This window comes from Camellia sinensis, chromosome 8 (assembly GCF_055761805.1).
Source record: "Camellia sinensis isolate YWXY chromosome 8, ASM5576180v1, whole genome shotgun sequence".
Taxonomy (NCBI): Eukaryota; Viridiplantae; Streptophyta; class Magnoliopsida; order Ericales; family Theaceae; genus Camellia; species Camellia sinensis.
In genome coordinates this window covers 27,568,253-27,595,750 of record NC_138968.1, presented here as the reverse complement: position 1 = coordinate 27,595,750, position 27,498 = coordinate 27,568,253, and the positions used below count along the sequence as shown (strand labels likewise).

Genomic DNA, 27,498 nt, shown 5'->3' with positions numbered 1-27,498 from the left:
TCAATTTTTACAATTTTTTATTACACATTTTTCAATAAAAAGTCAAAAAGTTAACCCAAACATCCATATTTTCAACCTCAATTTTTTAGTCCAAAAAAACAAAAAAGTGCACTTTTTTAGTCTTCCCAAACTTGGCCTTAATATAATCTAATGATTTAAACTAATTTAACATCATCTAATTTTTAGTTTATATATATATATATATATATTAGGTTTCAAGTTATTTAGATTGTTTGATATCTTTATTCAAATATATCTAGATTTTAAGTATGGTTTGGATTAAACTATATAAGTGTATTTTTTTTGTATAAGTATATTTATTTAGGTCACATCAATTAATATTTTCTTTCTATTTTTTTTTATTTTTTTATAAAAAAATTAAAAAATATACTTATTTAAAACATCTCAAATTAATTTTTAATTTAAACTTATAAATTTATATCTAAATTCATATCCAATTTAAAAATATTTTACACAAATCGTAAAAAAAATTCAAAGTGAAAGCCCACCAAAATTGTACTCCTCTCCTCGTAGTCATGGAGTGTAGAAGCTAGCTACAGTGTGGGGGAAAAAAACAAAAACAAAAAAGGATAATAAAAAAAAATGTAATTTGACTAATTAAATTAATTTTTTAATCCATTAGGTGTTACCCACCCAGCTTGATCGGTTATTCTTTATTATTTTTATATTTTTCTTATTCATTCCAAAGACTTCACAAAAAAGTTACGAAAGGTGACCTTGAAAAAAAGTCATTTAATTTATATTAATTCGTTCTTGGAATCCGAGGAATTCAAAAAAATATAAACAAAACATCTGAAAAACAAAAATAAAAATAAAAACAAAAACAAAACAAAACAAAACAAAACCATACCAAAAATAAAAAATAAAAAAAACACAAAGTGGTGTGGGTGGGGTTTGGCATTGGCAAACTCAGGACGAGGAGACCATCAGAGCCCACAATCAGGTTCTCTCGTGGGGAACTCAATCACTGCTCCAACGGAGCTTTCTTCTCCTCTGGTTCTCTCTCCCCTCCCCACCTCTCTCTAGGCCTCTCTCTCTCTCTCTTCCCTCTCCAGGTTTGCTTTCCTTTATCTTCCATCTCTATCTATATATGATTTTGGGTTGTATTTGATTTGCACAAATTCACTTATCTTTATGTTTGTCAACAAAACGATCGATCTGGGTTGCTGTTTTTAAGGTCAAATTTTAATGGGTATGTGCTCAATTTTGTTTTTGTTTTTTTTTTTTTTTTGATTTAGGGGTTTCTCAATTTTCATGGGTATTAGCTCGTTTGTTTCTTGGAAGTGACTTAGGTTGTATTTGGCTGTTTTGAGCTGATTAGGGTTTCAAATTGGCTTTCTTTGCTGGATCCGTTCCATTAAAATAGGTTTTTTTTTTTCTTTTTCTTATTATTTTTATTTATGTTCTTCAGTGGAGATCTAAGGTTGGAGATTTTTCTGTTTGAATTGAATTTGAACTTCTTAACTTACTCTCTGTTCAAATATGTTTGTTTTCTAACCATAAAAACAAATATAACCTGTCAGAGTTTGCCTACTGTTCTTTTTAAAATATTTTTTTGCTGCTTTTCTAATTATATATTTGTTCAATTAAAGAGTTTTGAGTTTCAATTTGATATATATTTTTTATTTGTTTGTGTCAGATCCGAGTGATCGAGCAGGGATTGGAGAGTTGCAGCCTAGATAGAGTTTGATCTTTTGTTGTTTTGTGGTTTGTCATGTGAAATAACGGCTCGAACGCGTTGTATGCCTGAGACTAATCATCATTGTCAAACTTCACCTTCTAGCCATTAGCAGGTTTTTTTCAGTATTTTGACCTTATCTATGGTTTTGGTATATGGGTTTCAAAGAAAATCGAGAATTTTGACTTAAGAATTTAGGGTTCCTGGTTAGTTGAAGAGGGCAAGCCAGTTGATAATTTAGGCGATCTTGATTGGTATTTTCTTATTATTGGGGTTTCAAGATTTCTTATGGCTGTTGCCAAGAGCAATGGCAACAAGGAATTATCATTTCGAACATGCGATTGCTACAAAGTTTCAGGCCTTTACAAAAACATTTTGGAGACTAACCAGACCTCAAATTTGAAAGATCAATACGTTCTTGGAGAGCAATTGGGATGGGGGCAGTTTGGCATTATCAGGGCATGCTCTGATAAGTTCACTGGTGAGGTACTGGCTTGCAAGTCAATCGCCAAGGATAGATTCGTCACCCAGGACGATGTGCGGAGCATCAAGCTTGAGATTGAAATAATGACTAAGTTGTCTGGGCACCCAAATGTTGTAGATCTCAAAGCTGTTTATGAGGAGGAAGATTATGTTCATCTGGTGATGGAACTTTGTGCCGGAGGGGAGCTTTTCCACCAGTTGGAGAAGCATGGAAGATTCTCCGAGTCTGAGGCTAGGGTTCTATTCAGGCAGCTGATGCAAGTGGTGGCATATTGTCATGACAAGGGCGTTGTTCATAGAGATTTAAAGCCAGAGAACATCCTCTTAGCAACAAAAGCCTCCTCTTCGCCAATTAAATTGGCTGATTTTGGTCTTGCAACCTACATCAAGTCAGGTAGGGTCCCATATTTCTTTGATGTAACTTGTTTGTCTCCTTGCAAGACACTAAGGTTGTGCTTTGTTTTATGGATTTGAAATGGAAGGATTCGACCCTGTTCATTCAAAGGGGTATAACTCAAATTTAGTTTTCAAGATTTTGATACAGATTTCAATATTGAATTTCAGAGCTTTATCGTAATTTAATTTTCATAATTTTTAAGCATTTTGATTCTGTTCCAACAGGTCAAAGCTTGCGTGGGACTGTTGGTAGTCCATTTTATATAGCTCCCGAGGTATTGACCAGTGGCTATAACCAGGCGGCTGACGTGTGGAGTGCAGGGGTTATTCTTTACATTCTTCTCAGTGGGATGCCACCGTTTTGGGGGAAGACCAAGTCACGAATATTTGATGCTGTTAGGGCGTCTGATCTGCGGTTTCCATCAGATCCCTGGGACCATTTATCTGATTCTGCTAAGGAATTAATTAGGGAAATGCTTTGTACGGACCCTTCTCAAAGACTCACAGCTCAGCAGGTTCTAGGTAAATCAGTTTTCCATTGTTTGTTTACGAAAATACTTAGCTATTGTAATTCCTAGATTTGGACTTCCTAATTATTGTTTAGGAGGAAGATGAAAGCATAGGAAATTAGTTTTATGATTTTAGCACTCTTCTTTCACAAATAGTAGGGATTATGTAGAAGCATGAAAAGAAGACCCATCGCATGGTAAAATAATCAAAGAATAGAAGAAATGAGACGCAGGCTGAGAATCCAAAAGATTGAGGAGGCACTCATTCTTCAATTTTATCTGGCCAAGCAATGTGCCGTATGAATTTGGTTCTGTTCTCTTTTTTTGTTTTCTGGAAAAGAAAAAAAAAAATCCCATTTGGAAAATTGTTTTCAAAAACTGTTTTCAGGAAAATTTTCTAAAAACAACCCACTTTTGTTTCCGCAAATATGAAAACACAGAAACAAAAACGAAAATAAAAGATTAAACAAATTTTTTGTATTAAAAAAAACAAAAACAAAAACACAACTAAACAGAGCAAATTTTTTTTATGATCATCCTGTTTTGAGATTGTTGGTTTGCTTGATACAATTCACCAATACAATCTTCACTGTGGTTTCCTTTTGTAAGTTTTTTTAACATAGCAATGAAGTCATAAATGATTTAGTGCTTGCAGTAGATCCAATAATTTGCATTTGTGAGAGGTCTTTGGAAAAGTCATCCTAATATATGACTCAATAAGCACTAGAATATTCTGTTAGACGACGAAATTGGGCATGCTTTTACTACCCCCGTTTGCAAACTTGGCTTTTGGAGTGGCTTTCTAGTTTTTTAGAATTTTTATGAGGTGAAAAAAGTTTAACTTGGAAATTTTTTTTTAGTTGAATAGATAGTTGTATTTAAAAAAATGATTAATTCATATGTATGGTGTGACCTTTTGCTATTGGTGTTGAATTTTTTGGCTTTTGTTTTTTTGTGGCTTTTGACTATTTTAGCCAAAAAAACTACTTGCCAAACAGGGCCTAAGTTTTGTTCAGTGTGGACTGAGAGTCATTTACTTAATTGATGGCAAGTGTTTTGGTCCAAATCAGTATGTTGTATCCAATCTATTTTATTTGACTGAATATAATTTAAATTCTCTATTTTTTCGTGTCCCCTTTTTCTCCATGCTTTGACTGCCCTTCTTTTCTCTGTCTGAAAAATCTTACAATATTTTCTCTCCTTTCATAGATCATGCCTGGATAAGCCACCCTGCACCACTTTCTAAAGACTCATATGAACGTCAAAAGCAAAGTTGTGTAGAATTGGATATGGCAAGAGGCTCTTTATCTACTTCATTTATGACTCGGAATCAAGATATCAGCTTCGGAACTGACTCGCCTGCTATTTGTGATGCCCAGTCTCCTGAAGTGACATACAGATCATCATTTTCTTCTTTGCTCATGGATCCATCAACACCGTGCTTCACATCTGGTGGGTTTTCCTTTCGTAGCAGCGGTGGATCAAATACCCTGGAATTCTCTACTCCTGTTGCTGCAATGCCAAGCTTTGCATTCTTTAGCCCAGGTTCTGAGGCCGAGCACGGGAATTATGCATCGGATTTCTCAGCCAACATAACAAGAGTAGATTCAATTCGTCAAGGTATTGTAGATTTTTATCTTTTGACTTTCAATGCTGATAGACAAAGCACATCACTTAGTTAAAGCTTTGTCATGCAATTTTGATTTTCGAAAAAAAACAAGAATCCTCAGCAACAACATAATTTATCCAAATATTATCTTTGCCTAACAGTTACCTCACGTTCAATTACCTTGTCATCATGCGGACCCAAATGATATATGTAGGAGTTTCAATCAAAATGATTTGTTTCGTACTATTGAATCTTAAATTGTATGAATCTTACAATTTATTGCGAGTCACTATAATTTGCTACGATTCACTGCGATTCAATTTTGTTTGCATGATGGATGAATTGTCCTTTTTGCAAAATGAAAAAAGAGATCAATTAAGTATATTGAAATGCATGATTTTATAAATATATACAATTTGTCTAGTTATATTTATATTTATTTCATTTTAAACAATGTATTTTTATATGTATATACATATATAAAATTATATATTCTGTTAACTAAAGTGAATCTTACAATTCATGATTTGATATAATTCACAATTCACTATTTGTAACAAAACGATTCATGATTTAATTCGCGATTTAACAACAATATACATATTGATAAAAGAACACATAATTCTTGTCTTGAGCAGAGGCAAGCGGGGGGGAGTTGTTTACTGTACCAGTTTCTTCACTATGCTTTGGGCATGAGGCAAGAGAAATGGAGCATAAAGCTGCAGAGGTTAGAAGAGCAGAAGGAACAAACGGGTCTAGAATGCCAGGCATCCATAGCAGGAGAAACCATACGATTGGGCTTGGTGAATTTGATCAGATTGATCTCATGGTGACTGAATCGGTTATTCGCTGGGCATCATGCACACAACTCCCAACTGCCACGTCCCTTAGGTCTTCTCTTGTTTGTTGAAACTGTGTGGACTACCCTAACAGAATTGGATCAATCAGCAGGATATGAAGAATCATCATCTCCAAAGTTCAAGAACCAAAATGCCCACTTTGAGTTTTCCAAGCTTGATGAATTCAGTTGAGGTTATATTTGTATGAGTAATGTTTACCTGATTTCAAGAGGTGTTTTAGGTGTTTATATTAGTGCGAGAGGAATTAAGAAAAAAAAAAAGGAAAAAAGAAAAGTGTTATTGCTAACGGGTTTTCATGGTGTTCCAAGTTTAGTAGATCCGACAGTCCAGTGTGTGCCAAGTTTTGTAACATATATTCGTGGGAGTTTCTTCTCTTTCTCTCTCGCATGTCAAATGGAATCCTCTGAACATGTATTTTTCGTCACTATAAGTTAGTCATGGTTTCTTAGTTTTCCCAGTAAGTCATGTTTGGTCGATATAAACAGGGCTGGCTGAGATTTTTGAGGTGGAAGGCGGAATTATAAAATTGGAGCCTTTCATGTACAAATAATAAAAAAATATTTATTTAAAATTTTTACTCTCAAAATGTATAATATAAATTCAAGGTTAATATAATGCAAGTTATACATATAATGAATGAGATTTATAAATATATAATTTTTTATTTGGTCAAGAGGCATTTTTTTAAAATTAAATTTATAATTTATCAAATTTGAATTTGATGAAAATTTAAAAGGATATTGAAGATATTTTTTATTTTTTTTTCCTCGTCGAATTTGATAAAAAGAAAATTTTGGGATATGAAGAGAATTTTTAAAAAGATTTTCATGAAAATTTGATGAAAGAGTTGGAATAATTAATATCAAATTAAGTTTTTTTTTACTCAAATCTATAATTAAATTAAATTAGAAAAAAATAAAAGTCGGATATGTTCTAAAAACTTTTAATTTAAATTGTGAAGTTACATTAGTTGGTTTGGAATTTTGTTTTTAAATCTACTAATATCACAAGAGTTAAAATTATCCGAAGATTTTAAAATTTGTCAAAATTTGGGGCTTAAGACGACCGTCTTGCTCGCTTTGGGCCAAGGCTGGCTCTGGATATAAACTGTTTTTTTCTGCCCAAGTTATTAAGACCATCTTTAACCGTTCACCAAATCTATCATCAAATTCAAATTTGGTGAAAAAGAGATACTTTTGTGCTCCAATGGTTTCACCAAAACGATATCAAATTGAGAACGTCCCAAACTTTTCACCAAACAGCAATTTACTGTATATAACCGTTAAGTATGCACCCACCGAACGACCGGCCAGACGTCCTGCCAGATGACCATCTCAAGCAAAATTTTGTAAAAATTTTACCCTGAGATCAACCCCCGGTCACTCAACGAGTCCGGATTCTCGGCCGCACAAGCCTGCGACCCTCCCTGCGGCACCCCCAAAATGACATCGTTTTGGGAGAAATTTCAATTTTTAAAAAAAAAAAAAACAGAACAAGGCTCGTTGAGGGTTATCCTGCAAAAACAGACCCAAAAAGAATCAACAAGACTCCATCCTCTCTCTCTGCAAAAAAGACCCAAAAAGGCTCAACAACCCACTCATCTCTCTCCTCACTCTTCTTCTCTAATCATTCATTCACTCCATCTTTGCCTGGTATCACAATCCAACTTCACCAAAAAAAGAAGAAGAAGAAGAGGAAGTCAAAAAATAGAGACGTTCAGTGTTTGGTTGTCTATAATCATCCTTAAAATTGGATGTAGTCAGACACAAAAGAAATCAAAAAATGACAAAACGTCAATTTTCCTTAACAACAGTGTAAGAATAACCTTGAATCCCAATTTTAAAAAATGAGATCATATTGAAAGAACAGGTCATTGAATGAAAATGAAACACAAAACGAATAAAACAAAAAATTGTTGGACAATCTTCACTGTATTTAAAAAGATTAAATTCTGTTGTGTACAAAATAACAACAAGAATAAAAGAAATAGAGAAAAGGAGAGAATTTGTTTGATTACAAAAATCAAACTCGAAATAATAATAAATAGATAAAAACCACAGATTTTATTTTGTTACAAAAACAAAAATAAAATCTGATTAAATAAACAAATAAAAAACAGAATAAAATAACAACTTACTTGGTTAATTTATTTGAATAACTTTTCTGATCAAGTCCAGTGTTTAACACTATATCCTTAAGACAGATTTGTCCTCTCCACGGTGCTTTCAGAATTTGGACGTCTATCTCCCAGGATGAAATGATCTTACCACAAACAATAGCAGCACTTCAAATTGTTTGCCTTACGAACATACTAAGTGTTTACACTCTTTCTTTCAGAAATAAAATGCAGCAAGATGAAGAATATAATTAGCAGAAGTGAAATACGAAATTTCTGAATCAAAAATATCAAATGAGGGTGGTCCTATTTATAGATGTGAAGGTGGCCCTTGGTTTTGAATTTGAACAGGTATGTGGCTCTTGGTTTTGAATTGAACAGGTATGATACCTGTTGGGTTTTGAATTTCAAACAGATTCAACAATTCAAACAGATAGCAATTACAGGAAGGGCCCTGTTTGGGTGTGCACTAAATCCAAAGCAGTTTATTTCTGTTTGAAAACGGGAAGGGCCCTGTTTGGATGAGCAATAAATCCAAATCCGTTTAATTCTGTTTGAAAACGGGAAGGGCCCTGTTTGGATGAACAAAAAATCCAAACCAATTTAATTTGAATTCTGGATTTTATTTTAATAAAAAATTAAATTAAATTCAAATGTTTTTGGCCCAAAAAGATTAGAAGCCCAACCCAGCCGACCGGACGGACGGCGGCGCGCGCGTGTGGTGATTTTTGGGTCTAATGGGTCTAGCCCATTTTGCCCATAACCTCTCCCTCTAAAACACTTGGGTACCCCTTGGGGCACACCCCAAGTATCTCACCCTAAGCCTTATAAACCCTTTCAAAACTTCCCACCAAATCAATGTGGGACAAGCCAATTTACAACCTTAAGGAATTTCCACCAAAACTCCATTTCCATGGAGCACACTTTGGCTTCAATTTCCCATTTACTCGGTAATGGTTTTGAGCAACCAAATATACCACGTGAATCACAACGCGGCATAGAATGCGTTACCACTTTGACCCGAGTAAATCGACACTCGGGGCCCACCTAAAAAATAGACCGAACTTAGGAAAAAATTCTGGTTTTATCCAGAATTTTATAACCATTTCCAACAAAAATATATATATATATATATATATATTCAGCTTCATGTCAAATGGAAAACAGATAAAATGAAGGATTGACTACAGATTGGGATTCATAAATAAACAAACGCACGTATATATATATATATAATCAATCAATGAGTTCACTGTCTGCGTCGTCTTCGCCTCTCCATCTCTCAGTTCGTGTCTCTCCACCGCTGTCTCTCTCTCTCTCTCTTTGTCTCACGTCCCGATCATCTGTTAGGGCTAAACACAGATAATACAAAAAGAGATGAAAGTGAAAAAGAGGGGAAACTTAGATTTTGAGGAATAAAAAAGAAGTAACTTGATTAAGAGAGAGAGAATTGAATCTGATGGGGTGGAGTCCCTCCCTTCGCCGGCGCCGTTGCTGCTGGGTTCTTCTTGCCTCCACGGGATTCGTCGCCTCTGTCGATCTGATGGGGTGGAGTCCAGATTCGTCGCCTCCGTTGATCTGTCTAGGGTTCAAAAAAGGAAAATAAGAAACAAATGAGGGGAAAAAAAAAATACAAAACGGCGTCGTTTTGTGGTGCGGTAGGGAGGGCCGCAGGCTTGTGCGGCCAAGGATCCGAGCTCGTCACCCAACAGCTACACTCCGAAATCATCCTCAATGGTCTCTATAGTTCACTTCTCTTCGGTTCCAAGCTCTCTAACACCTACATCCGATTGGGTTTTCTCCAATTCGCTACCAAAGTTTTCGATTTCATTACTGTCAAGAACTCCTATTCATATAACACCATCGCCTCTGGATTCTTCAAGAACAAATGTTTCTCCACTGTTCTACGGTTTTTCAAACAGATGCAAACCGAAGGTTGTTCCGTTGATAGTTTCAACTTGGCATTTGCAATCAAATCTTGTATTGGGTTGTCGATTTTGCAAGATGGGAAGTTGGTTCATTGTTTGGCAATCAAATCGGGACTTGATAGAGATCCTTATCTTGTCCCTGCTCTCATAGATGTGTACTCTGATTTGGGTTCTTTGAAAGATGCCCATAAATTGTTTGAAGAAATTCCTGAGTGGAATACAGTTATTTGGGTTTCTACGATGAAAGGCTATCTCAAGTCTTCAAAGCAAACCAAAGTTTTTGAGCTGTTTTCGGAGATGAGAACAGCTAGTTTTGAATTGGAGCCATTTACATCTGAATGTTTGGTTCGGGCTTGTGTAAATGTTTCTGCTGGCAAAGAAGGTAAATCGGTTCATGGGTTCTGTATAAAGCACAATTTTATGAATTCCAACTACATTTATTTACGGACATCGCTTGTAGATATGTACTTGAATTGTGGGTTGCTTGATTTTGGTCTCAGATTATTCAAAGTGATATCTAATAAAGATTTAGTTTTATGAACTGCAATGGTCTCAAAAGCAGGATTTTCATTTTTTTCATTAACTGCTCGACCGGCCAGTCGACTGGCGGGTAGTCCGCGCTGGTCGGCCGGTGGTCTAATGGCAACTTAAATTTCTCCGTTGGAGCAGACGATATCAGATAGAGGAGTTCTTTTTTTTTTAACTCAGATTTGATGAAAATTCTGATGAATGTTCTAAAGTGTTCCATCTTGTAACATTGTCAGTTTCTTATTTTTTGCATTTTGTTTTTAATTTACAGAAACTTATTTAGTGTACTGAAAAGTGTTGAAGACAAATGAAAATAAAAATGAAGAACCATGTTTGGTGATTTGTTAGGTAATGGAGGGTGGACGAATATTTGGTAACCCATGGTGCGAGTAGCTAAAATAACGAACACTAAAGAATTATTCTGAATAATTACGTCATATAATAAACAAATAATTATGATGTATCGGGTTTGGGGAGTTCATCTCACAAATCTCAAGTCGGATTGGGCTCTTGTGCATGCAAATTGACATTCTGTGCACTAAATTCCCAAACCGCCATAATAACTCTTGATCAACAAAATACATTGTCTCATAATTGGTCTCATTTAGGATAGAGTGGCTACACCACCCGTCCTGTAATTTTGGACTTATGTCATTGAATAATGCTTGGGACTCCCTTTTGGGGGTCACCCCCTCACCCCCCCTTTGCCACGTGGCGGGTGGTGATTGGAGGAGCAGAAAAAAAAAGAAAAAGAAAAAAAATATAACCAATGAGAGAGAGAGGAGGTCAAAGGGGATGGGGAGAAAAGGGGGGATAAATCATTGTTGTATATCATTTTAGTTCTTAACTTTTTAATTGTGATACATTTAATTTTTAATTTTAAATTTTGTTTTAAATAAGAATAATTAAAAATATTGTTGCTCTATTTGAAAGGCAAAGTCGTCAATTTAATAAAATATTAACTAATTTGACAAAAATAAATGTCAAAAATTTATTTTTAAAATTTTTAAAAATTATTTCTACTCATCAAAGATAACATTATTTTGTTGATATTTTTCAATGGTTATCATGTAATAGATAGTTGTATTTGTTATTAACAGGATGACTATTATTTAATGGATTGTTAGAAGGTTTTTAATGTATAATTGATATGTTACCATATAAAATGTTTCTAGTTTTGAATTTTTTGATTTAATAGATTAATTGAATAATGGCATCAAAGTTGTCACTATGTTTGACTTTTGCAAAAATAAAAATTAATGTAATAAAAATAAATATCAAAGAACAATTATTTTTAAAAAATATTTCTACCCTCCCAAACGATAAAATTATATAAGAGTAATATGTTTTTAATTTTTTTCACCAATTTAATTTTTAGTTTCTTAGAAAAAAAATTTGAAAATAGATTTTGGAAACCAAACTCAACAAAACTTTAAAAACAAAAAAAGTTCCAACATTATTCATTAAAAAAAAAAAAAGCCATCATATTTCAAACAACATATAAGTTAACCAACACAAAATAAGTTGTATGACGATTTTGCCCTTCAAATAGAGTAACAATGTCTTTAATTGTCCTTATTTGAAATAAGATTCAAAATTTATGGTCAAATGTATTACAATTGAAAGGTCAGGAATCAAAATGACACAAGGTCCAAACTATAGGAACTAGTAATATAATTCGCCATTTAGAATATGTTTTGATTATAGATTTTTGTCAAAATTTGGAGAAGAAAAGGAAAATGTGAGAAAATTATAAAATAAAAAAAATAAAATATTTAGTTTATATTACGGCAAACTAAATTATTATGGCAAATGTTAGGGCTGTAATCATCACCATCATTACTAGGGCAAATGTTAGGACTGTAAACCAAATAATAATTCTCAGTTTTCATCACTGCTGCATTAAGATCCTCCAGTGAGCTCTTTAAAGGATAAGGTCAAGCTCTCCTAACTTGAGGAAGCAAACCAACCACACATTTTGATCTCACATATATCTCATGAAAACCACACAAAAAAAAAACCCAACTCTGTTACCTTAAATTCCCCTACAAAACCCATGTATTTCTTCTCCTCCTCTCTCTCCTAACAGACCTTAAAAAAACAAAACCTCCACCAAATGGGGTGTTGTCACTTGCACACCTCAACTCCACAAATACTAGGCAGAATTCCCACAAACAAACCATCACAACTATCCTTGTTCTCATCAGCTCAACCAAAGTTCAGAATCAACAATCAGAATCAGAATCAACAACCACCACCTATTTCTACCACCACAGTCACTCAAAGACAGCCACCAATACCAAAAACTGATGCGTACGGTGTTAAGTTCAGGACACTGGGAGGTTGCAAGCTTGGGATTTCTAGATATCCTGACTTTGAATACAATGCTGAAGGGGGTACAGGGACTGGGACGGGGTTGAAAATCGTAGATGGTGACTTGGATGGTGAAGTTTCAGTCAATTTTGATCTAGAAACACTCTATATTCCGTCATTGACAAGCGCAACAACTAGGTTCTTGGGATTGCCATTGCCGCCTTTCCTGAAAATTGATATTGTTCCTGAGCTATTTCGAGGAATCATCAACCAAAAATCTGGCAAGGTAGATTATATACAATTCTCACTGATGATAATCATTTACTGGAAAGTTAAACAATGTTGACAGAACAACTTGATCATATACGATTTTCCACCAGTACATAATTACCCAGTATGTGTGGAGTAGGGACTTCATGAACCCGGGGACTAGTCAAGGCAAAACTCCAAATAACCCTCATAACCCCAAAAAAAAATTATAATACAATCTTTAGGCCATGCACAATCTACATAACATCAGGCATTTTCACGTTAGAATAATTCCAAAAAATAGGAAAATACCACATGCTTTCTGGATGTTAGAAAGCTCGTATTATATGTGCTGAAAAGAATGCATTATGCATTTGAAAAAGACATCATAAGCCTGACTCATTTGTAAAAGACTTCTAAAATAGGCTAGTGATGATCCTTCTCAGTTATAATCATATAACTTTGAGACTGCTAAGCAAAGAAGGGGGGCTTAAGTAATCATTGTTTCTGTAAATATGTGAAGAATATACACTGCAACATTTGTGTCGATAATGTTTATTATATACTTTAAGCCCACTCTCAACTTTTACTTTAAAAGATTATAAATGAAAATTTTCACAAATCCAATATCCAAACACAGCCTTTATTTTGATCATTGATGCTGTCATTAGGATTAATGGTGCTGTTGTATTTACATGTTATATAAATATAAATATATATATATATATATATACGTATGTATGTATTAATGGTGGTGCTTTATTTGTAGGTGGATCTTGAGTTCAAGGCCAAGTTTTTGTTTTCCATTGGGAGTACCTATAAAGCTCCTCCATTGCTGGTGGAGACTGTGTTAACATCAGAGGAGTCAAAGGGAACACTGAGAAGTGGGAAAGGGGAGAGTCTGAATGAAGAAGGGAAGTGCAGGTTGGTTGGGGTGGCAACTGTTGACCCCATTGATGATTTTCTTATGGATACCTTCCTTAGCCTTCCTACGGAATGTCTTGCCAACATGAATGCTACAATCTCCTTCTCTAGTTCTTAAAGATTTAAAAACCACCATTTAGACCACTTCAATTCTTAAAGATTTTAAAACCACCATTTAGACCACTTCAAATCATGTTCTCTCTATAGCTCTTGCTGGGAAAGCGAGAAGAAAACACGATATGGTACTTAAATTCTTTTATCATGAGGCTACAAGACATCTTAAAATATTTTTGGAAGTATACTTTTGTTTCTTCTCTTTCCACAAATTTAAGATCCAACCAAACACAGCCTAAAGGTTCTACAAGTTGAGTTGACCAACACAAGAGAAAGAGAAGAGATATCGGACATACTTCTGAAGTTATGGTTATGGAGTCTTTTCAAGATTTTATTGTGGCCCGTCATTGAGGAAGTTCTTATAGGATCAATGTCTAATTATTTTGTTTTATATGACTGAAGGAGAGGAGCTAAGTGTTCTACATCTTCTTTCACTGAAAAACTCTAGCAGATTTTTTTTGTAGAATGTTTTCCACCAAAAACAAGGAACAAATATGACTTTAAATGAACATTATTTTCCTTACAAGTATGAAGGCATCAATTCCTTCGAACATGGATTTTAAATGCAAGCAGACAAATCCTTGTTAACAAGGGAGATGAAGATCAAAACTTATATAAATCAAACCAAATCAAGCTTTTAAGTCTCATCAAATGAGGTCGGCTACATGAATCCTTCTTTTCCACTCAACTCTATTAACAGCCATTTGGTTAGTCAAATTAAGGAAGATTCATGTCCCTATTTATTACATTCGTCCACGTCAATCTAGGTCTGCCCTTTCCCTTAACACTTCCATCTACCGTCACTGAATCACATCTTTTCACTACTGCATTTGTTGATCTCCGTTGTATATGACCAAACTATCTCAATCTATTCTCTCTCAACTTATCTTCTATCGATACTACTCTTACCCATTCACGAATATACTCATTCCTAATTCTGTCTTTTCTAGACTTACCACACATCTATCTTAGCATCCTCATCTTAGCAACACTCATCTTATCTAAAGATAAATTCAAGCTCTGCATAATTTTGAATTCCGCACAAATAATCGAACACCGTTACAACAAGTGAAATCGCACGAGAAAAAATATTTCCAAAGCCATTAATAAAGAACACTCTCACAACAGTAGTTTTAAGATTTTCTTTCTACCCAAAAGATGAGTCCTTCCCTTTCCATCCCATCCTCATCCCCAAGATAAAATTTTACAACAACGTAAATTTCATATGCTGAGACACTATATTCCATTTCTGCAGCAGCAATTTCACCCGTCGTCTATTTATTATGTGAAAATAATATTTTATTTTTGATCTTATACAATACCAAATTAATAAATTCAAATAATTGGACAACAATCAGTATAACGACAATTCTTGTTGATAGCCTTTGTTAATTTGTCCACTTTTCATTGTTGTATTACTTTACAACATGATGTAGCCTAGGGTGTCTGCACTCGAATAAGTGTGGTAACAGCGGTATACATAACAGTCAATAAAGAGTTAATGGAAGCTATTGTGTTTGTTTTCAACTCACGATCTCATCTAGCCTCCTTTTGTGATCTCTAGCACTGATTTGCTTTCAAGCTTGACAAAATTTGGATCTCTGCATGAAGGAAACGTGTCAAATGGAAATGAATATTGATGTGATGGAACTTATAGAGAAAAAAAGAAAAACTAAATTTTTACAACTCATGTTTTACCTTGGCATTTGTTTACAGAAAGTGGTAATATCAATATCATTCAAATGCAAGCCTTTGAGTAGCAACCAGAGAGGCATATTGACCCTTTCTGCTCAATAACTCTAAGTGGGTCCCTAGCTCTGTGATCTTTCCATCAGAACAAAGAGCAATTTGATCTGCATTCTGAACTGTGCTTAATCTGTGGGCAATGACTAATGTTGTTCTTCCCTTCATCAAGTGGTTTAGAGCTTCCTGGACCAGGCGCTCACTAACTGCATCCAAAGCACTCGTGGCCTGCACTAAAACATAAATGTGAAGCAACTAAGGTGGTTGCGATGGTCTGTGACCAACATGTTATATTAATAAAAATATCTTTTGAATTTGTAGAGGTGGACTGCAATGGAAAATCTTTTGAATTTGTTTCATCTGGGTAATCTGGACCAATCTTCCATATCACTAGCCTAATCCAGGCGTATATATGTGCAAAGAGAAGCAAAAGAAAAGTGTACCTCATCAAGTATCAGGATCGGCGCATTTTTTAGAAGAGCCCTTGCAATAGCAACTCTCTGCAAATTGCAAATAAACTTCAGTACAAATCTCTCTCTCTATGTCTCTCTCTCTGTCACATGTATTATTGTTATTACCTGTCTCTGTCCTCCACTTAGCAAACCTCCCCGCTCACCAACAAGTGTGTCATAACCCTGTTTATTAAACAGAGATTCATTAAACAACAACGAAGCAAACAGAAGGAAGTAATATGTGGACCTTTTAGAGATGAATCAGATGACAAGCCTGTGGGAGCGAAATTATGAAACCATGAGCATTTGCAGCTTTTGCTGCCTTTATCACATCATCCTTGGATACATAATCATCAGGGAGCCCATACGCAATATTTTCTCCGACAGACACCGAGAAGAGAACAGGTTCCTGTGAAAATTTTATTTAAGTACCTTTCAGGTAATATAAGAGCACATTGTTTAAACAAAGGTGCTTCACCAGAACTACATAGGGATGCAATGTTGTTCGTTCAGTTTAGGTTGTTTGAGACAAAACCCCTCAACTAGATCCAACACAGTGCTTAAAACTCCTCTGTCTTACCCAATTTGCCCCAAGTTTCTTAATCAACCTGGGCTGCGCCATGTTAGAAAGAATGCTACAATCTTATATGCTTCTACCGATTTTGATTATCCCATATGTGTGAGTGTAGGTGTGAGCATTCTTGCGAGTTTGTGTACATAAAGTTACATTCATGCCTTGAGTACGTTTAAAGAGTAAATACTCAATATAACATTGTTCAGCATATACATACATCCACATACATGTACTTAGTATGTGAAGCATTTAGATCAAAAATGGGGAAGATTCAGAGACATACTTGATTCACTATTGAGACGACCCGTGCCCATTCACTCTTATCAAATGTCCGCACATCCTCTCCTCCAACTGTAACGTAACCTTTGGTTGGCTGCACAAAAAAAAGGATGTGGATTAATACTTGTCATTCTTTATGAATCCATAACGGGGAAAATGAAAATTTAAATAATCATAAAATAATGAGAAGAAATAAACCTCATAGAAACGTGCCAATAGCTGTACTATAGTACTTTTCCCTGCACCACTTGGGCCCACTAGAGCAGTTACAGTTCCACATTTTAGCATTAGATTAAGACCGTTCAGGATTTCCACATCAGGCCTCAAAGGATAAGAGAAGTGCACATCTGTATAAAACAATGGAGACCCATTGTTAGGTGTAGTGGAACAAGTGTTAAATGAATTTACCACAAACATTTTCCACTACAAAAAGTGGATTAGGCTTGATCTTGCAAACAAAGCAGGAAAAGCAAAAAAAAAAAAAAAAAACTACAGGACATTCCCAAGATTAAGCATTTTTTTTACACCATGCTAACCAATTCGAATCTTTAGTGTTTCAAAAAGCAGGTAGAAAGAAGAAAGATATATTATAGACAAGGTTTCCCTCATAAAAGCAAACTTCCTCACAAAAAATGTACGCAGCCTCACTCCCATTATGGGAGAAGCAGCCTCACTCCCATTATGGGAGAAGCTGTTTCCTTGACTCAAACCCGCACCACATGAGACACTAATGGCAAGCCTTATCATTAGGCTAAGTTGCCCTTTTACATTGCCTTAAAAAGTGATGATATACTTAAATTTGCATTTTTGGAAAATGTAAGAAGTTCTGTCTTTCACTGTGCTTGAAAACAAACATGTAAAGTGAATCAAGATACCTTCAAGACACAGATCACCAGACCAGGCTAGGGTACCCAGGCTGCTAGTTGATTTCAAAGATGACATGTAATGCATATTAAGAGATTGATTATTCCTATCAGAATCACTGACAAAGAACAATCCAAAATTCTTATCATGTACTTCTTGACGCTTGATGTCTCTTTCCAAACCATAGGCCAGGGCTTCATCAATTTCAGCCCCAGCTAAAACAGAGTTAATCCTCTCTGCAGCAGCAAAAGCTCCACGAAGATCTCCAAATGTGTTAACCAGCCCTTGAACCTGAGGTGTGTTGTGTCATGTAGCATTAAAAAAAAAAAAAAAAAAAAAAAAAAAACGCTCAATTAGTACACGTTAATGTGTGTTTGGGAGGAAAAAGATTGAATACACACCTAACATTTGGCATAATACACAGAGTGGTGGCCTCAAGACTTGAACTCATAATCTCAAGGTTATTAGGTCAAGTCTTAACCATTGAACCAATGGTCACCCCTTAATGTTTTGTCATGTAGCATATAGAATAAAAAAAACAGCATAAAGGTGTGAAGCAGAAAAAGAATGACTTACAGCAAAAGTTAATGTGAATGTATATCCAATAAAAGAAACCACAATTCCTGCAGATAGTTCGCCCTGCATCATGCATAAATCATTAATAAATGCTTATTCAACAAAGAAATAAACAAAAACTTGGATCTGAAAATCCCATGTATGAGTGCAACATCGTAGCAAACTGCCAACCATTAACTAAGATGTGTAACGAAACATTTGCTCATAAGATGAATTAAGTATAATACTGTGAAAATAATTTTGCTTTGAGGAGGACGCAAAAACCTAATCACATAATTTTTACAAGGACACGAAAAAAGGTATCACTAGATTGAAGTACTTACCGCCTTTACTTTGTTGCCTCCAAGACAAAACAAGGCCAACAAAGAAATATAAACTGCAACTCTAGTGAGAGATTCATTTATGGATTTGAAAGTCCCAAGCTTTATGCCACTAGTCTGATAAGCAAGGACCTGCCAAGCTCCACAATAGTAGATTCTAAGTTCGTAGACAGCAATAATATCTGCCTGTAGACAGATGTTTCGCAGAATGTTAGCATTATGGGAATTTAAATAAGAACCCACGTCTGACCTGGTTACCAAACATTGACATTTGACATTTTTCTCCACCAAAGGATCTTACCTGCAGTATAAATCATACTGATTTTATCATTGCATGTACATCCAAGCATTGATCCATCTTTCCATCTCAAAACTAGATGCTTTAATGGAAAACGGAGAACATTCTAACTTCTGACAAGGATTCACTATATAAACCCCACATGCACAAAAAGTAGATCTCTGTAGCAGAGCATTTAGACACTTACAGTACGAATAGCAGAAAAAGTTTCATTTACACAATCAGCTATCAATGCTTGGGCCATGCCGTGAGCTTTAAAAATAGGCACAGTCGACCGCTTGTATATAGCTGAAAATTCATAACACTCAGCAGCAGCAAGAAAATATGAACCAATTGCAAAGGAAGAAAAACTTCCTAAACTAGAATCTCTTGACAATTGCAGAATAATCTTGAGTTGATTTAGAGCAACAAGGTTCACTGAACATGAGCTTAAACAATTATCAATTGGCAAGCAGAAATGTGAATAAACATGGAATAGCGAATGTGTGAGCTTAAGAAATTATCTATTATATGTAGAAATGTCATAAAACATGGAAAAACATATACAAAGCTGAGATAAATACTTAAAGATGGCTCAAGATAAATCTTTGTCAAATCTTGCAATCAAGCCAAGGATCCAAGTCGTACAACTACTAATGAAGTTCGGAAATTTCTTAAGCACGGGCAAGGAGATGGCTACAATATTACTTAGAATATCCTAGCCTCTTGGGTTATGAGGGATGTGATTTTTTATTTCCTGTTGAGACCTAGACTTTCAGGTTGTGATAGTATATATATTTAGTCTTGGAATCACTTGATGTCACCTCTTGGAGCTAGAGGTTTGTTTGCCTCTTTGGTTTTTCATTGAAAACCATCATATATCTTTCTTTTGTGGTAATAAAGCTCAATCAAAATATATATATACTAACCCTTTTACCAAGAATTTAGCATCCCCATAAGGTAGACACCTCAATTTTAGAAAGAATGTGGTAAGCAGCATGATTGTCTGACACTTCAAAGTGACAGTTGTTCAAAGTTAAATTGACATTTTCAGCATATAAAAACAGATTACTGATCATGGACAAGTGTGATGAACACTCTCTTACAGGCACCAGCAACAAAGAGGGCTTTTTAGGGATGAATATTGTTAGTCCTTTCGCAAATCATGGAGTTTTCTACATTCATAAATGGGAAAGGAAACTAAGAGTTTGGGGTCAAAATACACATAAGGTGTACTTTACCTCCTCTGTGGTGGGCATATCAGTACCCTACAAAGGCAAAAGCACACAATGCATTGGCCGTGGACCTGGATACCTAATGTAATATTAAAGTTTCTCAGTGTTCACCCACGCTGCAGAATTGGATCTTCATTAATTATCTCTCATTACCCCAGGTCCTCCATGTAGCACTTTGAAAATCAATGCCTCCCCAGACAGATAGCAGGGCTAGAGGAGCTCCTTGATTTCAGTGCAGATCATAAGGTGATTATCACATTATAGGATTCTACAGGTTCAGTGGCAAAAATAAAATAAAATTATTAGTGACTAACATCATACTAACTTATAATCAAGATAAATACAGGCACGAGTCATATCAAAAAGGCTCCTTAGTTGTTGTCCTTCCCACAGCTTTGTTTAGGCTTCAAACTTATTGTACTTGTTTACCCAGTCAATAGAAACATCATCAATTAGAAAATTACCCAACATCTTAATGCATATAAATCTACAGCATAAGATTTCCAAGAATTTGTAAAATACGAAAAAGGAGAAAACAAAACCGTAGACAGTTTTCCTGTCGCATGTTTATGGTGAAGGAAAACAACATGAAATTCAAAGACATATTACAGAACAAACTATTACTTTCTAATAAAATTTCTTTTGTTGCCAATCAAAAAAAACAAAAAACAAAAAATTACCAACTAAAACAGACACCATAAGCATAAGTAACCCCAGAAGTGGTGCAAGTTCGGGGGATAGAGTGAACAGGATGCATATTGTTCCAACCACCTACAAGAGAAACAAAAGTCAGAGATGCTAAAATGACCATCATACAGAATTTCCACCCAAAAAAATGAAAAAACACAATACTGTTTCAAAAACTGGTAAATCTTGTCTCATACTAAGTGCAACTCAAAAAATAATATGGTTGTAAATAAAATAAAAATTGGATAAGTTGTCACTTTTGAAGTGAAATTCATTATAGTTATAAAGAATTAATATACATGCTTAACTGTGTCCAACATAAAGCTCACGTTTGCTTAGTGAAGAGTAGCTTGCCTCAGAAAGTGCCCTGAATCCACGATCCCTTGATATGTTTTCACTCACAATGTCTTTAAGAGAACCCAAATCAGATGTTATTAATGCAGTGAGTTCACCAACCTGTCACAAGGAAACCACAAGTTCTCAGTTGTGTTGTAACTACAATTATTAGTGAGTGAAATGTCATTTTGAGTAGGATAGTCAAATAGGGCCGGGCAAGCCCAAAGCCAGCCCACTCAGCCTGAACTTTTTTCAAGCTAAGCTTTAGCAAGTTTGGGACAGGCCAAGCTTGGTCAATAAATTAAGCCTAAATCAAATTCAGACTGGACTTAGCCAAGCTTAGGCCCGGCCTGTACTTTGGTGTAATTAAAATTTATTACTTTTATTTATATGCAAATAAATGTGTTTATTTAAATTAAACATAATAATGTGTTGATTTATTGGTTAATACTTAATAGCTTACACCAAGTGGTTGTTATTTCTAATTTTGGGGTCTCCAAAGAACAATCTTTTTAATATTTTTGAAAGCCAGTAGTAAATATTTAAAAACAGTCTAGCTCAAACCCAGCCCAAAGCCCATGACATAGTATGGGCTGAGATTGCTATTTTTCTTCGGGTTGAGCTGGGCTTGGGCTCATGAAAATCAATTCGGGCTGAGCTCAGGCAATCCTCGACCAAGCTCATTTGGGCCCAATTGAGAGGCCTAATTGTGTATGAAGAAAGGACACAACTAAAGGGAGAAATATATATAGCATCTAACAAAAGGAAAAAGAAAACAAAGATTGACAAGACAATTTTAGATCATGTGCAAGTCTTACATTGTTAAGGGCAAATATCCTTATAAGCACAACAGAGTAAATAGAAAAAGGGGAACTCATTGCCCAAATGACTATTTTTACCCTTAATCAAAGGTAAGCCACAATTAAAGATTTTTTAGTTTCACATTGATAGTGGTTGCAGCATCTCCTAAGGATGCATTATTGCTTCTATCACATTGTTATTTCACAGAAAAAGTCCCTTCTCCATGTACAACATCTTTCTTTATTTCCTTTCTTTGCCAAGAATTAGGTATCTTGTGTTGTGTGTCTAGTTTCATGTTTTCCATATAGTAATTTTCAATTACTGAAGTCCACATAGTGAAGTCTTCGTGACACTGAAATGGAAGTACAGAAGGCATGTCAAGTAAAAAAAGTCCAATGGTTGTAAATATTAATTTCAGGTATAATATATTAATATGGCTTCTTAAGTACCAGGCTTTAGGTTTAGAAAACGATGCATTCACATAAAATATTTGGCAAATGTGAAGCATAATATGGGCGGGGGGGGTGGGGGGGGGGGGGGGGGGTGGAGGAGGGATGGCTTACTTGTACTTGCAAAAGTTATAGAAATGCCAAACAAAGAAAATATAAAAGCTGAGAAGAGTCACGGGGAAGATGCTAAGGTTATAACTAAGAAGTTGAATACCCAATATTGAGCACTAGACACTTGTTGCAATTGCAAAATCCTGCTTCCAGAGAATTGAAAATCTGCCAAATGAAAGTTAGTAGTTCTAACTAAAGATAAAAGGACCATCTTGAGAACCACTAGCACCAGAGAGCAGTCCATTGGTTTTTTGTTTTGCTTTTGATAGCCGGGCATCCAAGCCGGCTAACGTGCACCTCGGCTAATCCCGGGAAACCAATCCCTCCTTCCACTTGCTGGAGCCCCATTTAAAGCTAGAGCAAATGCCCTGAGTGCAGCCCATTTTAGGCAACAACATAGGCCATACTTCTTCCCCAAACATTTTTAGGTCATTTGAGACAATAAAAGTGATATAACCTAATACACACATACAATTATTTCATCAACTTGCTTCCCAATCTGGGAGCAGTAACAAAAACAGAAGACTCTCAATCCATACCTTGTATCGATCAAAAAACTCCACCTGCAAATAAAGGCAAAATAACATATCAGAAAGGTAAATATCTATGTTTCTATCTTCACAAAAACTAATTAACATCACTTTAACATCATTTTTCAAAAGCATATTTACTTAATAACAATAATAATAATAATAAGGGTAATGCTATACAAATGGAATTTCTGTACAGAAATTTCATACAGAATGACATAGCATTTTATAATCCTTTCATTCTAAGTAAAAATATCCATCATTATTATAATTACAAGAATACCACTATTACATCATCCTAGATGTGTTTATTGTATAAATTTTCTGTTTGTAAATCAATTTCCTAATAATAAATTAACGAGGCTCCCCATGCCTACCTTTAGAGCATACTGAATCTCATCTACAGGTTTATAGTTAAGCAACCAAAGCAAGCAAATTGTAAGATATTTATTCTGAATCCATATTTGAAGTATGTGTCAGTTAGGGCAATTATGTCTCTTGTTCAAATTGTTTTTTAAGATAACTCCACATTCTCCACTTCTCAAAATCCATCTCCTTCGCATCTATCTTCCTCCACATTAAAAGGAACAACCAACTTAAGGTCAGAAAAGATTTCACTGAATGATTCCCCCTTTTGGTTCCTTCAAACAATGGTATTCCCATTAGCTTCAACACTTCTGCCAAACAAAGCTTTAAGTAAAAACCAAGTTCCAATGCTTTTGGGTCCTTCAAAGTAAAGTGTTCTCACAGAAAAACATCTTTCTGCTGCCCCCATCATCTAAGAAGCACAGACACTTCACCTTTTCAAGCCCAAAATCCTTGAATTTCTATCTCCATAACTATTTCTTTTGAATCCAACACAGAGTTCTCTCCAGCTAAAGATACCTTACTCCCTTTTCATGATCATGATTGCTAATTGATTAAGAATCCCATGCTTCTCTATTATCACATTTCCAACCTGCATGGGCAGGAAAGGCAGTCCATTGCTCAGGAGGAACTAGATATCCAAAATTTGACTCTCAAGGCCTACATGTTGCACTTGGTTTGCATGTGATAGGCATACAGACAAATATAGACCGGACTATAAGCATATTGTGGACACCCTGGAGAAAGGAAACAAAAAAGAAAAAGAAAAAGAAAAAAAAAAGCACTTTCCCCAGCATATCCAACCCCATTTTCAAGTCTTCCTAAGAAGCTTCAATTTCTCATCAGTATAACAAAAAACAGAAGCAGATGGCCCACATACTCACAGGTTTAAATTCCCATAAACACAACTATAGTGAATATAGACTGCATCTAAAGCTAAACCCAAGGGCTGCTAGACACAAAATATTTTTTTGAAGAAGAAGAAGAAGAGGAGAAATTTTATAAACAAACCAAGAACCAAAACAACATATCCTATGACAAAACAAGCAATCTATTGTGACTTGGGCATTGCGGCTTCGAAATATAGAAACAGCCACTCCACATACCCCTTGGTGGCGGGAGCCTTGTGCACTAGGGTTGACCCTTTTTCAGTGTAAAATGCTCGTTTTCAAATCACTCATCCACCCACTTCATTTTCCAAAAAGTCCCAAGCATTTCAACATTTGTATTCCTCTTGAGTACTACTATAGCACAATAAATGAGAAGTCCAACGAGTTGCAAGCATTTAAATCAATATTTCCATGAAGAATGAAAGTAATTTGACATAGGCTCTCCATCCAACCTAAAGAGCATGAAGCATTCACAAGACATGAGGTCAATTTAATATCCCCATGAGAAATTTGATAAGTGATGTAACAATCTAAGTATGACAGGATAATGAATATTTAGAAAACAAATCAATATAGCACTATGGTCAAAAAATTCCCATAGTAGGTCATCTTTGAGACCAAATAAAATTGAACTCAGATGAATTGATTGATCGTACCTTTTGAATCAATACCCTTTGAAATATCTGAGCTCTTACGTTTGACATAACCTTCTCCCATACCGTGTTCAAGTTTATAACAAAAATAACAGTGAAAATTGGCTCCAATGCATACAGAACTGCAACCTTGCTAAGCACATTCCACAGAGGTTCAGGTGTTTTGCCAATTAGTACCTCAAAAAATTTCCCTGGAAAACCATCAACAACTAGTTGGTAAGCATTAGTGATGTCTTATTTTCATGCTCTTCATTCAAAAAAAAAAAAAAGGAAAAATTATTTTGAACAGAGCTCTTCATTCAATTCTCAGCTTGTATTGCATGACCTTGTTTTAAAAATAATATTCATGATGAATAATTGTTTTGAAAATAAAAATGGAGATCTCAAAAAAATTCACTGGAAGTGGGCACAAAAGTAATGCTTTCTAGTAGCTCACAAAATCACCTCACCATCTGTATATCTTAAAGTGAAAAATAAAGAAAACAATGTCCGAATCCTACGTCTCAAACTCAATTGCTTAATTTCTCAAGAACCAAAAACTCCATCACGGAAAATAATTTTTTCTAGATTTGTTTAAAAAAAACATAATGAAAAAACATTGTCAGAAATTCCAATTTACCTTGATTTCCTTCAGTTTGGCACCAAACAAAAATGTCCAATGAAATTTATATTTTGGTCGCCATTTTCATTTTATTTTCAACTCTTCTTTTGACTTCAGGCTATGTTTGGCAGTTAAATAAAATACAATAAGGCTGTGGATTTAGTGAGAGAAATAGAAAGGAAAAGAAAATGCAATCCCACTTTTTGTTTGGTTATAATGACAAAACACAAGGGAAAAGAAAATGAGAAGGAAATACAATCCCACTTTTTGTTTTTGAGTTTACGTAGGCACTTTTCCTTCTCCATTTTCCAAATGAACCAAACATAACTTGAAATTCAAATCCTATCAATTCTTTCTCATTTTCTTTCTATTTCCCTTTTTCCCTTCCATTTTCCTCCTCAAATCCTTCAACCAAACACAGCCTAAGGTAAATATTAAAGCTTGAGAAAGAAACACCTCCGCAACTGATCCTAATGAAACTGTTTCTTGCTTGCCTTAAACTAAAATTATTTTTCGTTTTCTGGAAACCAGCCTCAAATGCATTACAAATTACATGACACCAAAAGGCCTAAAATTGACCCACTTTGGAAAAAATGAAGAATTTAACCCAAAAAAATAAAATAAAAATTACTTTTTTGTAACTATTTTGCTTCTCTCACGAATCAAATGAAGAGAATATATAAAGTTTCGGGTTTCCTTCTCTACTTTGCTCTTCCTACAAACAGAGCATTCAGGAACAGATTAACAAAAAAATACTACTTGCTTTAATTAATTCTTAGGAATTAAAATAAATAAATAAATTAGTTTTCCCGTGGTGTCCGAGCAACCAAACGGGGCATAAAAGAAATTGAATAGACTTCTTCTTCTTTTTTTAAGTTTAATTTACCTGAATACAAGGGCATTGAGAGAGTGCAAGTAGTGCATCCAACGAGAGTGAAAATCGAAACAGCGATTCTCAACTTATGCTGAGACAACAGGCTCGACAACAGACCCCAACTAATCGCATTACGCGGCGATTCTACGCTCTCCCCGCGAGAGCTCGAGACATCGACCTTCGGATCATTCTCTGTCACAATCGGATCGGTCGGTGGCCCCGCCGTGTAAGCAAAAGAAACAGTTGCTGAGTCCTTCGATCGACGCCGGAGTTGAGGCCGGAAAGAGGCGGAGGAAGAGGACATGGAGGAGGAGGGGGAGGAGGAGAGAGAAAGTCGGGGTTTGGGGAGAGTGAAGAGAGAGAGAGTGAGGGGGAGAGTTGCCATTGAAGTTGAAATGAGAGAGAGATGAGGAAGAGGAGAGTGGAAGACGAAACCGAAAATCAAATGGTTAAAAGCGTATTTAGCGAAACGGAAACTGTTACGATGTTGGTCCAAGTTTTTTGGATGGATGTAGCGTTGCCGTGAAGTAACGGATATATATAACTATTTAAAAAATATATTACAAAATATATCGTTGGGTTGAATTATGAAAGTGTAACAAATATATATATATATATATAATATTTTTATTTTTATACTTAATTTTAATATAATAAAATAAATATTCATTTTAATATTTAAAATATGAAAAAAAAATTATTTACAATTAAATAATGATTCTAATTATTTATTTTGATAATCTTAACTTTATCATTCTATAAAAGAGGCATTGTTTGAGAACTTGATTTGGGATTAAAATAGTCACAAAAAATAAAATAGGCTATTTTAGTCACAATAAACAAAACATCACATCTAACCCATAATCATTATACTCTTCTCTCACAAAAAAAAATCAAAAAAGTCAAAAAGCTCTTCCCAAACCAAGCTTTTTAGCCTAGGCTAAAATAGTCAAAAAAGTCAAAAAGCCAAAAAGTCAACCCACTTCCCAAACGACACCTTAAACAAATATATATAATAATTTAATTTTAATTGTTTATGTGTATTTTAATAATTTTGACTCTATCGTATTATAAAAGTGTAACTGAAATAAATATATATAATGATTTTATATGATATTAATAATAATAGTTAAATTAGAAATAATTTTTTTT

At 34.9% G+C, this 27,498-nt stretch overlaps 3 protein-coding genes across 10 annotated transcripts; 2 read left to right on the top strand and 1 right to left on the bottom strand.

The window, feature by feature from the left end:
* Positions 1 to 752: 752 nt before the first annotated feature.
* LOC114270667 (calcium-dependent protein kinase 26) lies at positions 753 to 5,980 on the top strand. Of its 4 annotated transcripts, none has more exons than XM_028212227.2 (5): positions 753 to 1,076; positions 1,661 to 2,576; positions 2,804 to 3,100; positions 4,297 to 4,707; positions 5,335 to 5,980. In XM_028212227.2, exons 2-5 carry the CDS (start codon positions 1,988 to 1,990, stop codon positions 5,604 to 5,606), a joined length of 1,569 nt encoding a protein of 522 aa, XP_028068028.2. In that variant the 5' UTR covers positions 753 to 1,076; positions 1,661 to 1,987; the 3' UTR covers positions 5,607 to 5,980. The 4 variants fall into 4 exon arrangements, with proteins under 4 accessions (XP_028068028.2, XP_028068026.2, XP_082738505.1 ...); XM_028212225.2 differs by having other exon boundaries at positions 803 to 1,076; positions 5,332 to 5,980; XM_082882379.1 differs by having other exon boundaries at positions 973 to 1,213.
* A 6,081-nt stretch (positions 5,981 to 12,061) lies between these two features.
* LOC114270669 (uncharacterized) lies at positions 12,062 to 14,239 on the top strand. Its single transcript, XM_028212230.2, has 2 exons — positions 12,062 to 12,727; positions 13,460 to 14,239. Exons 1-2 carry the CDS (start codon positions 12,245 to 12,247, stop codon positions 13,730 to 13,732), a joined length of 756 nt encoding a protein of 251 aa, XP_028068031.2. The 5' UTR covers positions 12,062 to 12,244; the 3' UTR covers positions 13,733 to 14,239.
* A 735-nt stretch (positions 14,240 to 14,974) lies between these two features.
* On the bottom strand, positions 14,975 to 26,812 carry LOC114270668 (ABC transporter B family member 28). 5 transcript variants are annotated; one of them, XR_003632003.2, is made up of 17 exons: positions 26,359 to 26,812; positions 24,875 to 25,062; positions 22,972 to 22,995; positions 21,090 to 21,191; positions 20,729 to 20,819; positions 19,022 to 19,122; positions 18,787 to 18,837; positions 18,540 to 18,668; positions 18,217 to 18,279; positions 17,652 to 17,931; positions 16,975 to 17,123; positions 16,781 to 16,870; positions 16,171 to 16,332; positions 16,050 to 16,106; positions 15,915 to 15,971; positions 15,427 to 15,699; positions 14,975 to 15,329 (listed from the first exon to the last, which is right to left on the bottom strand). XR_003632003.2 is itself a non-coding variant. In XM_028212228.2 (17 exons), the coding sequence occupies exons 1-16, from the start codon at positions 26,729 to 26,731 to the stop codon at positions 15,463 to 15,465; spliced, it is 2,127 nt and encodes a 708-aa protein (XP_028068029.2). In that variant the 5' UTR covers positions 26,732 to 26,812; the 3' UTR covers positions 14,975 to 15,329; positions 15,427 to 15,462. The 5 variants fall into 5 exon arrangements, 2 of the variants coding, with proteins under 2 accessions (XP_028068029.2, XP_028068030.2); XR_014337496.1 differs by having other exon boundaries at positions 15,427 to 15,704; positions 16,198 to 16,332; XM_028212228.2 differs by having other exon boundaries at positions 16,198 to 16,332.
* Positions 26,813 to 27,498: the final 686 nt, after the last annotated feature.

Coding starts and splice junctions, on each gene's coding strand:
- LOC114270667 (XM_028212225.2), top strand. CDS start 1,988: ATGGCTGTTGCCAAGAGCAATGGCAACAAGGAATTATCATTTCGAACA. Junction 2,577..2,803: donor TGCAACCTACATCAAGTCAG/GTAGGGTCCCAT, acceptor CTGTTCCAACAG/GTCAAAGCTTGCGTGGGACT. Junction 3,101..4,296: donor CACAGCTCAGCAGGTTCTAG/GTAAATCAGTTT, acceptor CTCCTTTCATAG/ATCATGCCTGGATAAGCCAC.
- LOC114270669 (XM_028212230.2), top strand. CDS start 12,245: ATGGGGTGTTGTCACTTGCACACCTCAACTCCACAAATACTAGGCAGA. Junction 12,728..13,459: donor TCAACCAAAAATCTGGCAAG/GTAGATTATATA, acceptor CTTTATTTGTAG/GTGGATCTTGAGTTCAAGGC.
- LOC114270668 (XM_028212228.2), bottom strand. CDS start 26,731: ATGGCAACTCTCCCCCTCACTCTCTCTCTCTTCACTCTCCCCAAACCC. Junction 22,996..24,874: donor AAAGGGTATTGATTCAAAAG/GTACGATCAATC, acceptor CTTTATTTGCAG/GTGGAGTTTTTTGATCGATA. Junction 18,838..19,021: donor CTTTTTCTGCTATTCGTACT/GTAAGTGTCTAA, acceptor TTTATACTGCAG/GTAAGATCCTTTGGTGGAGA.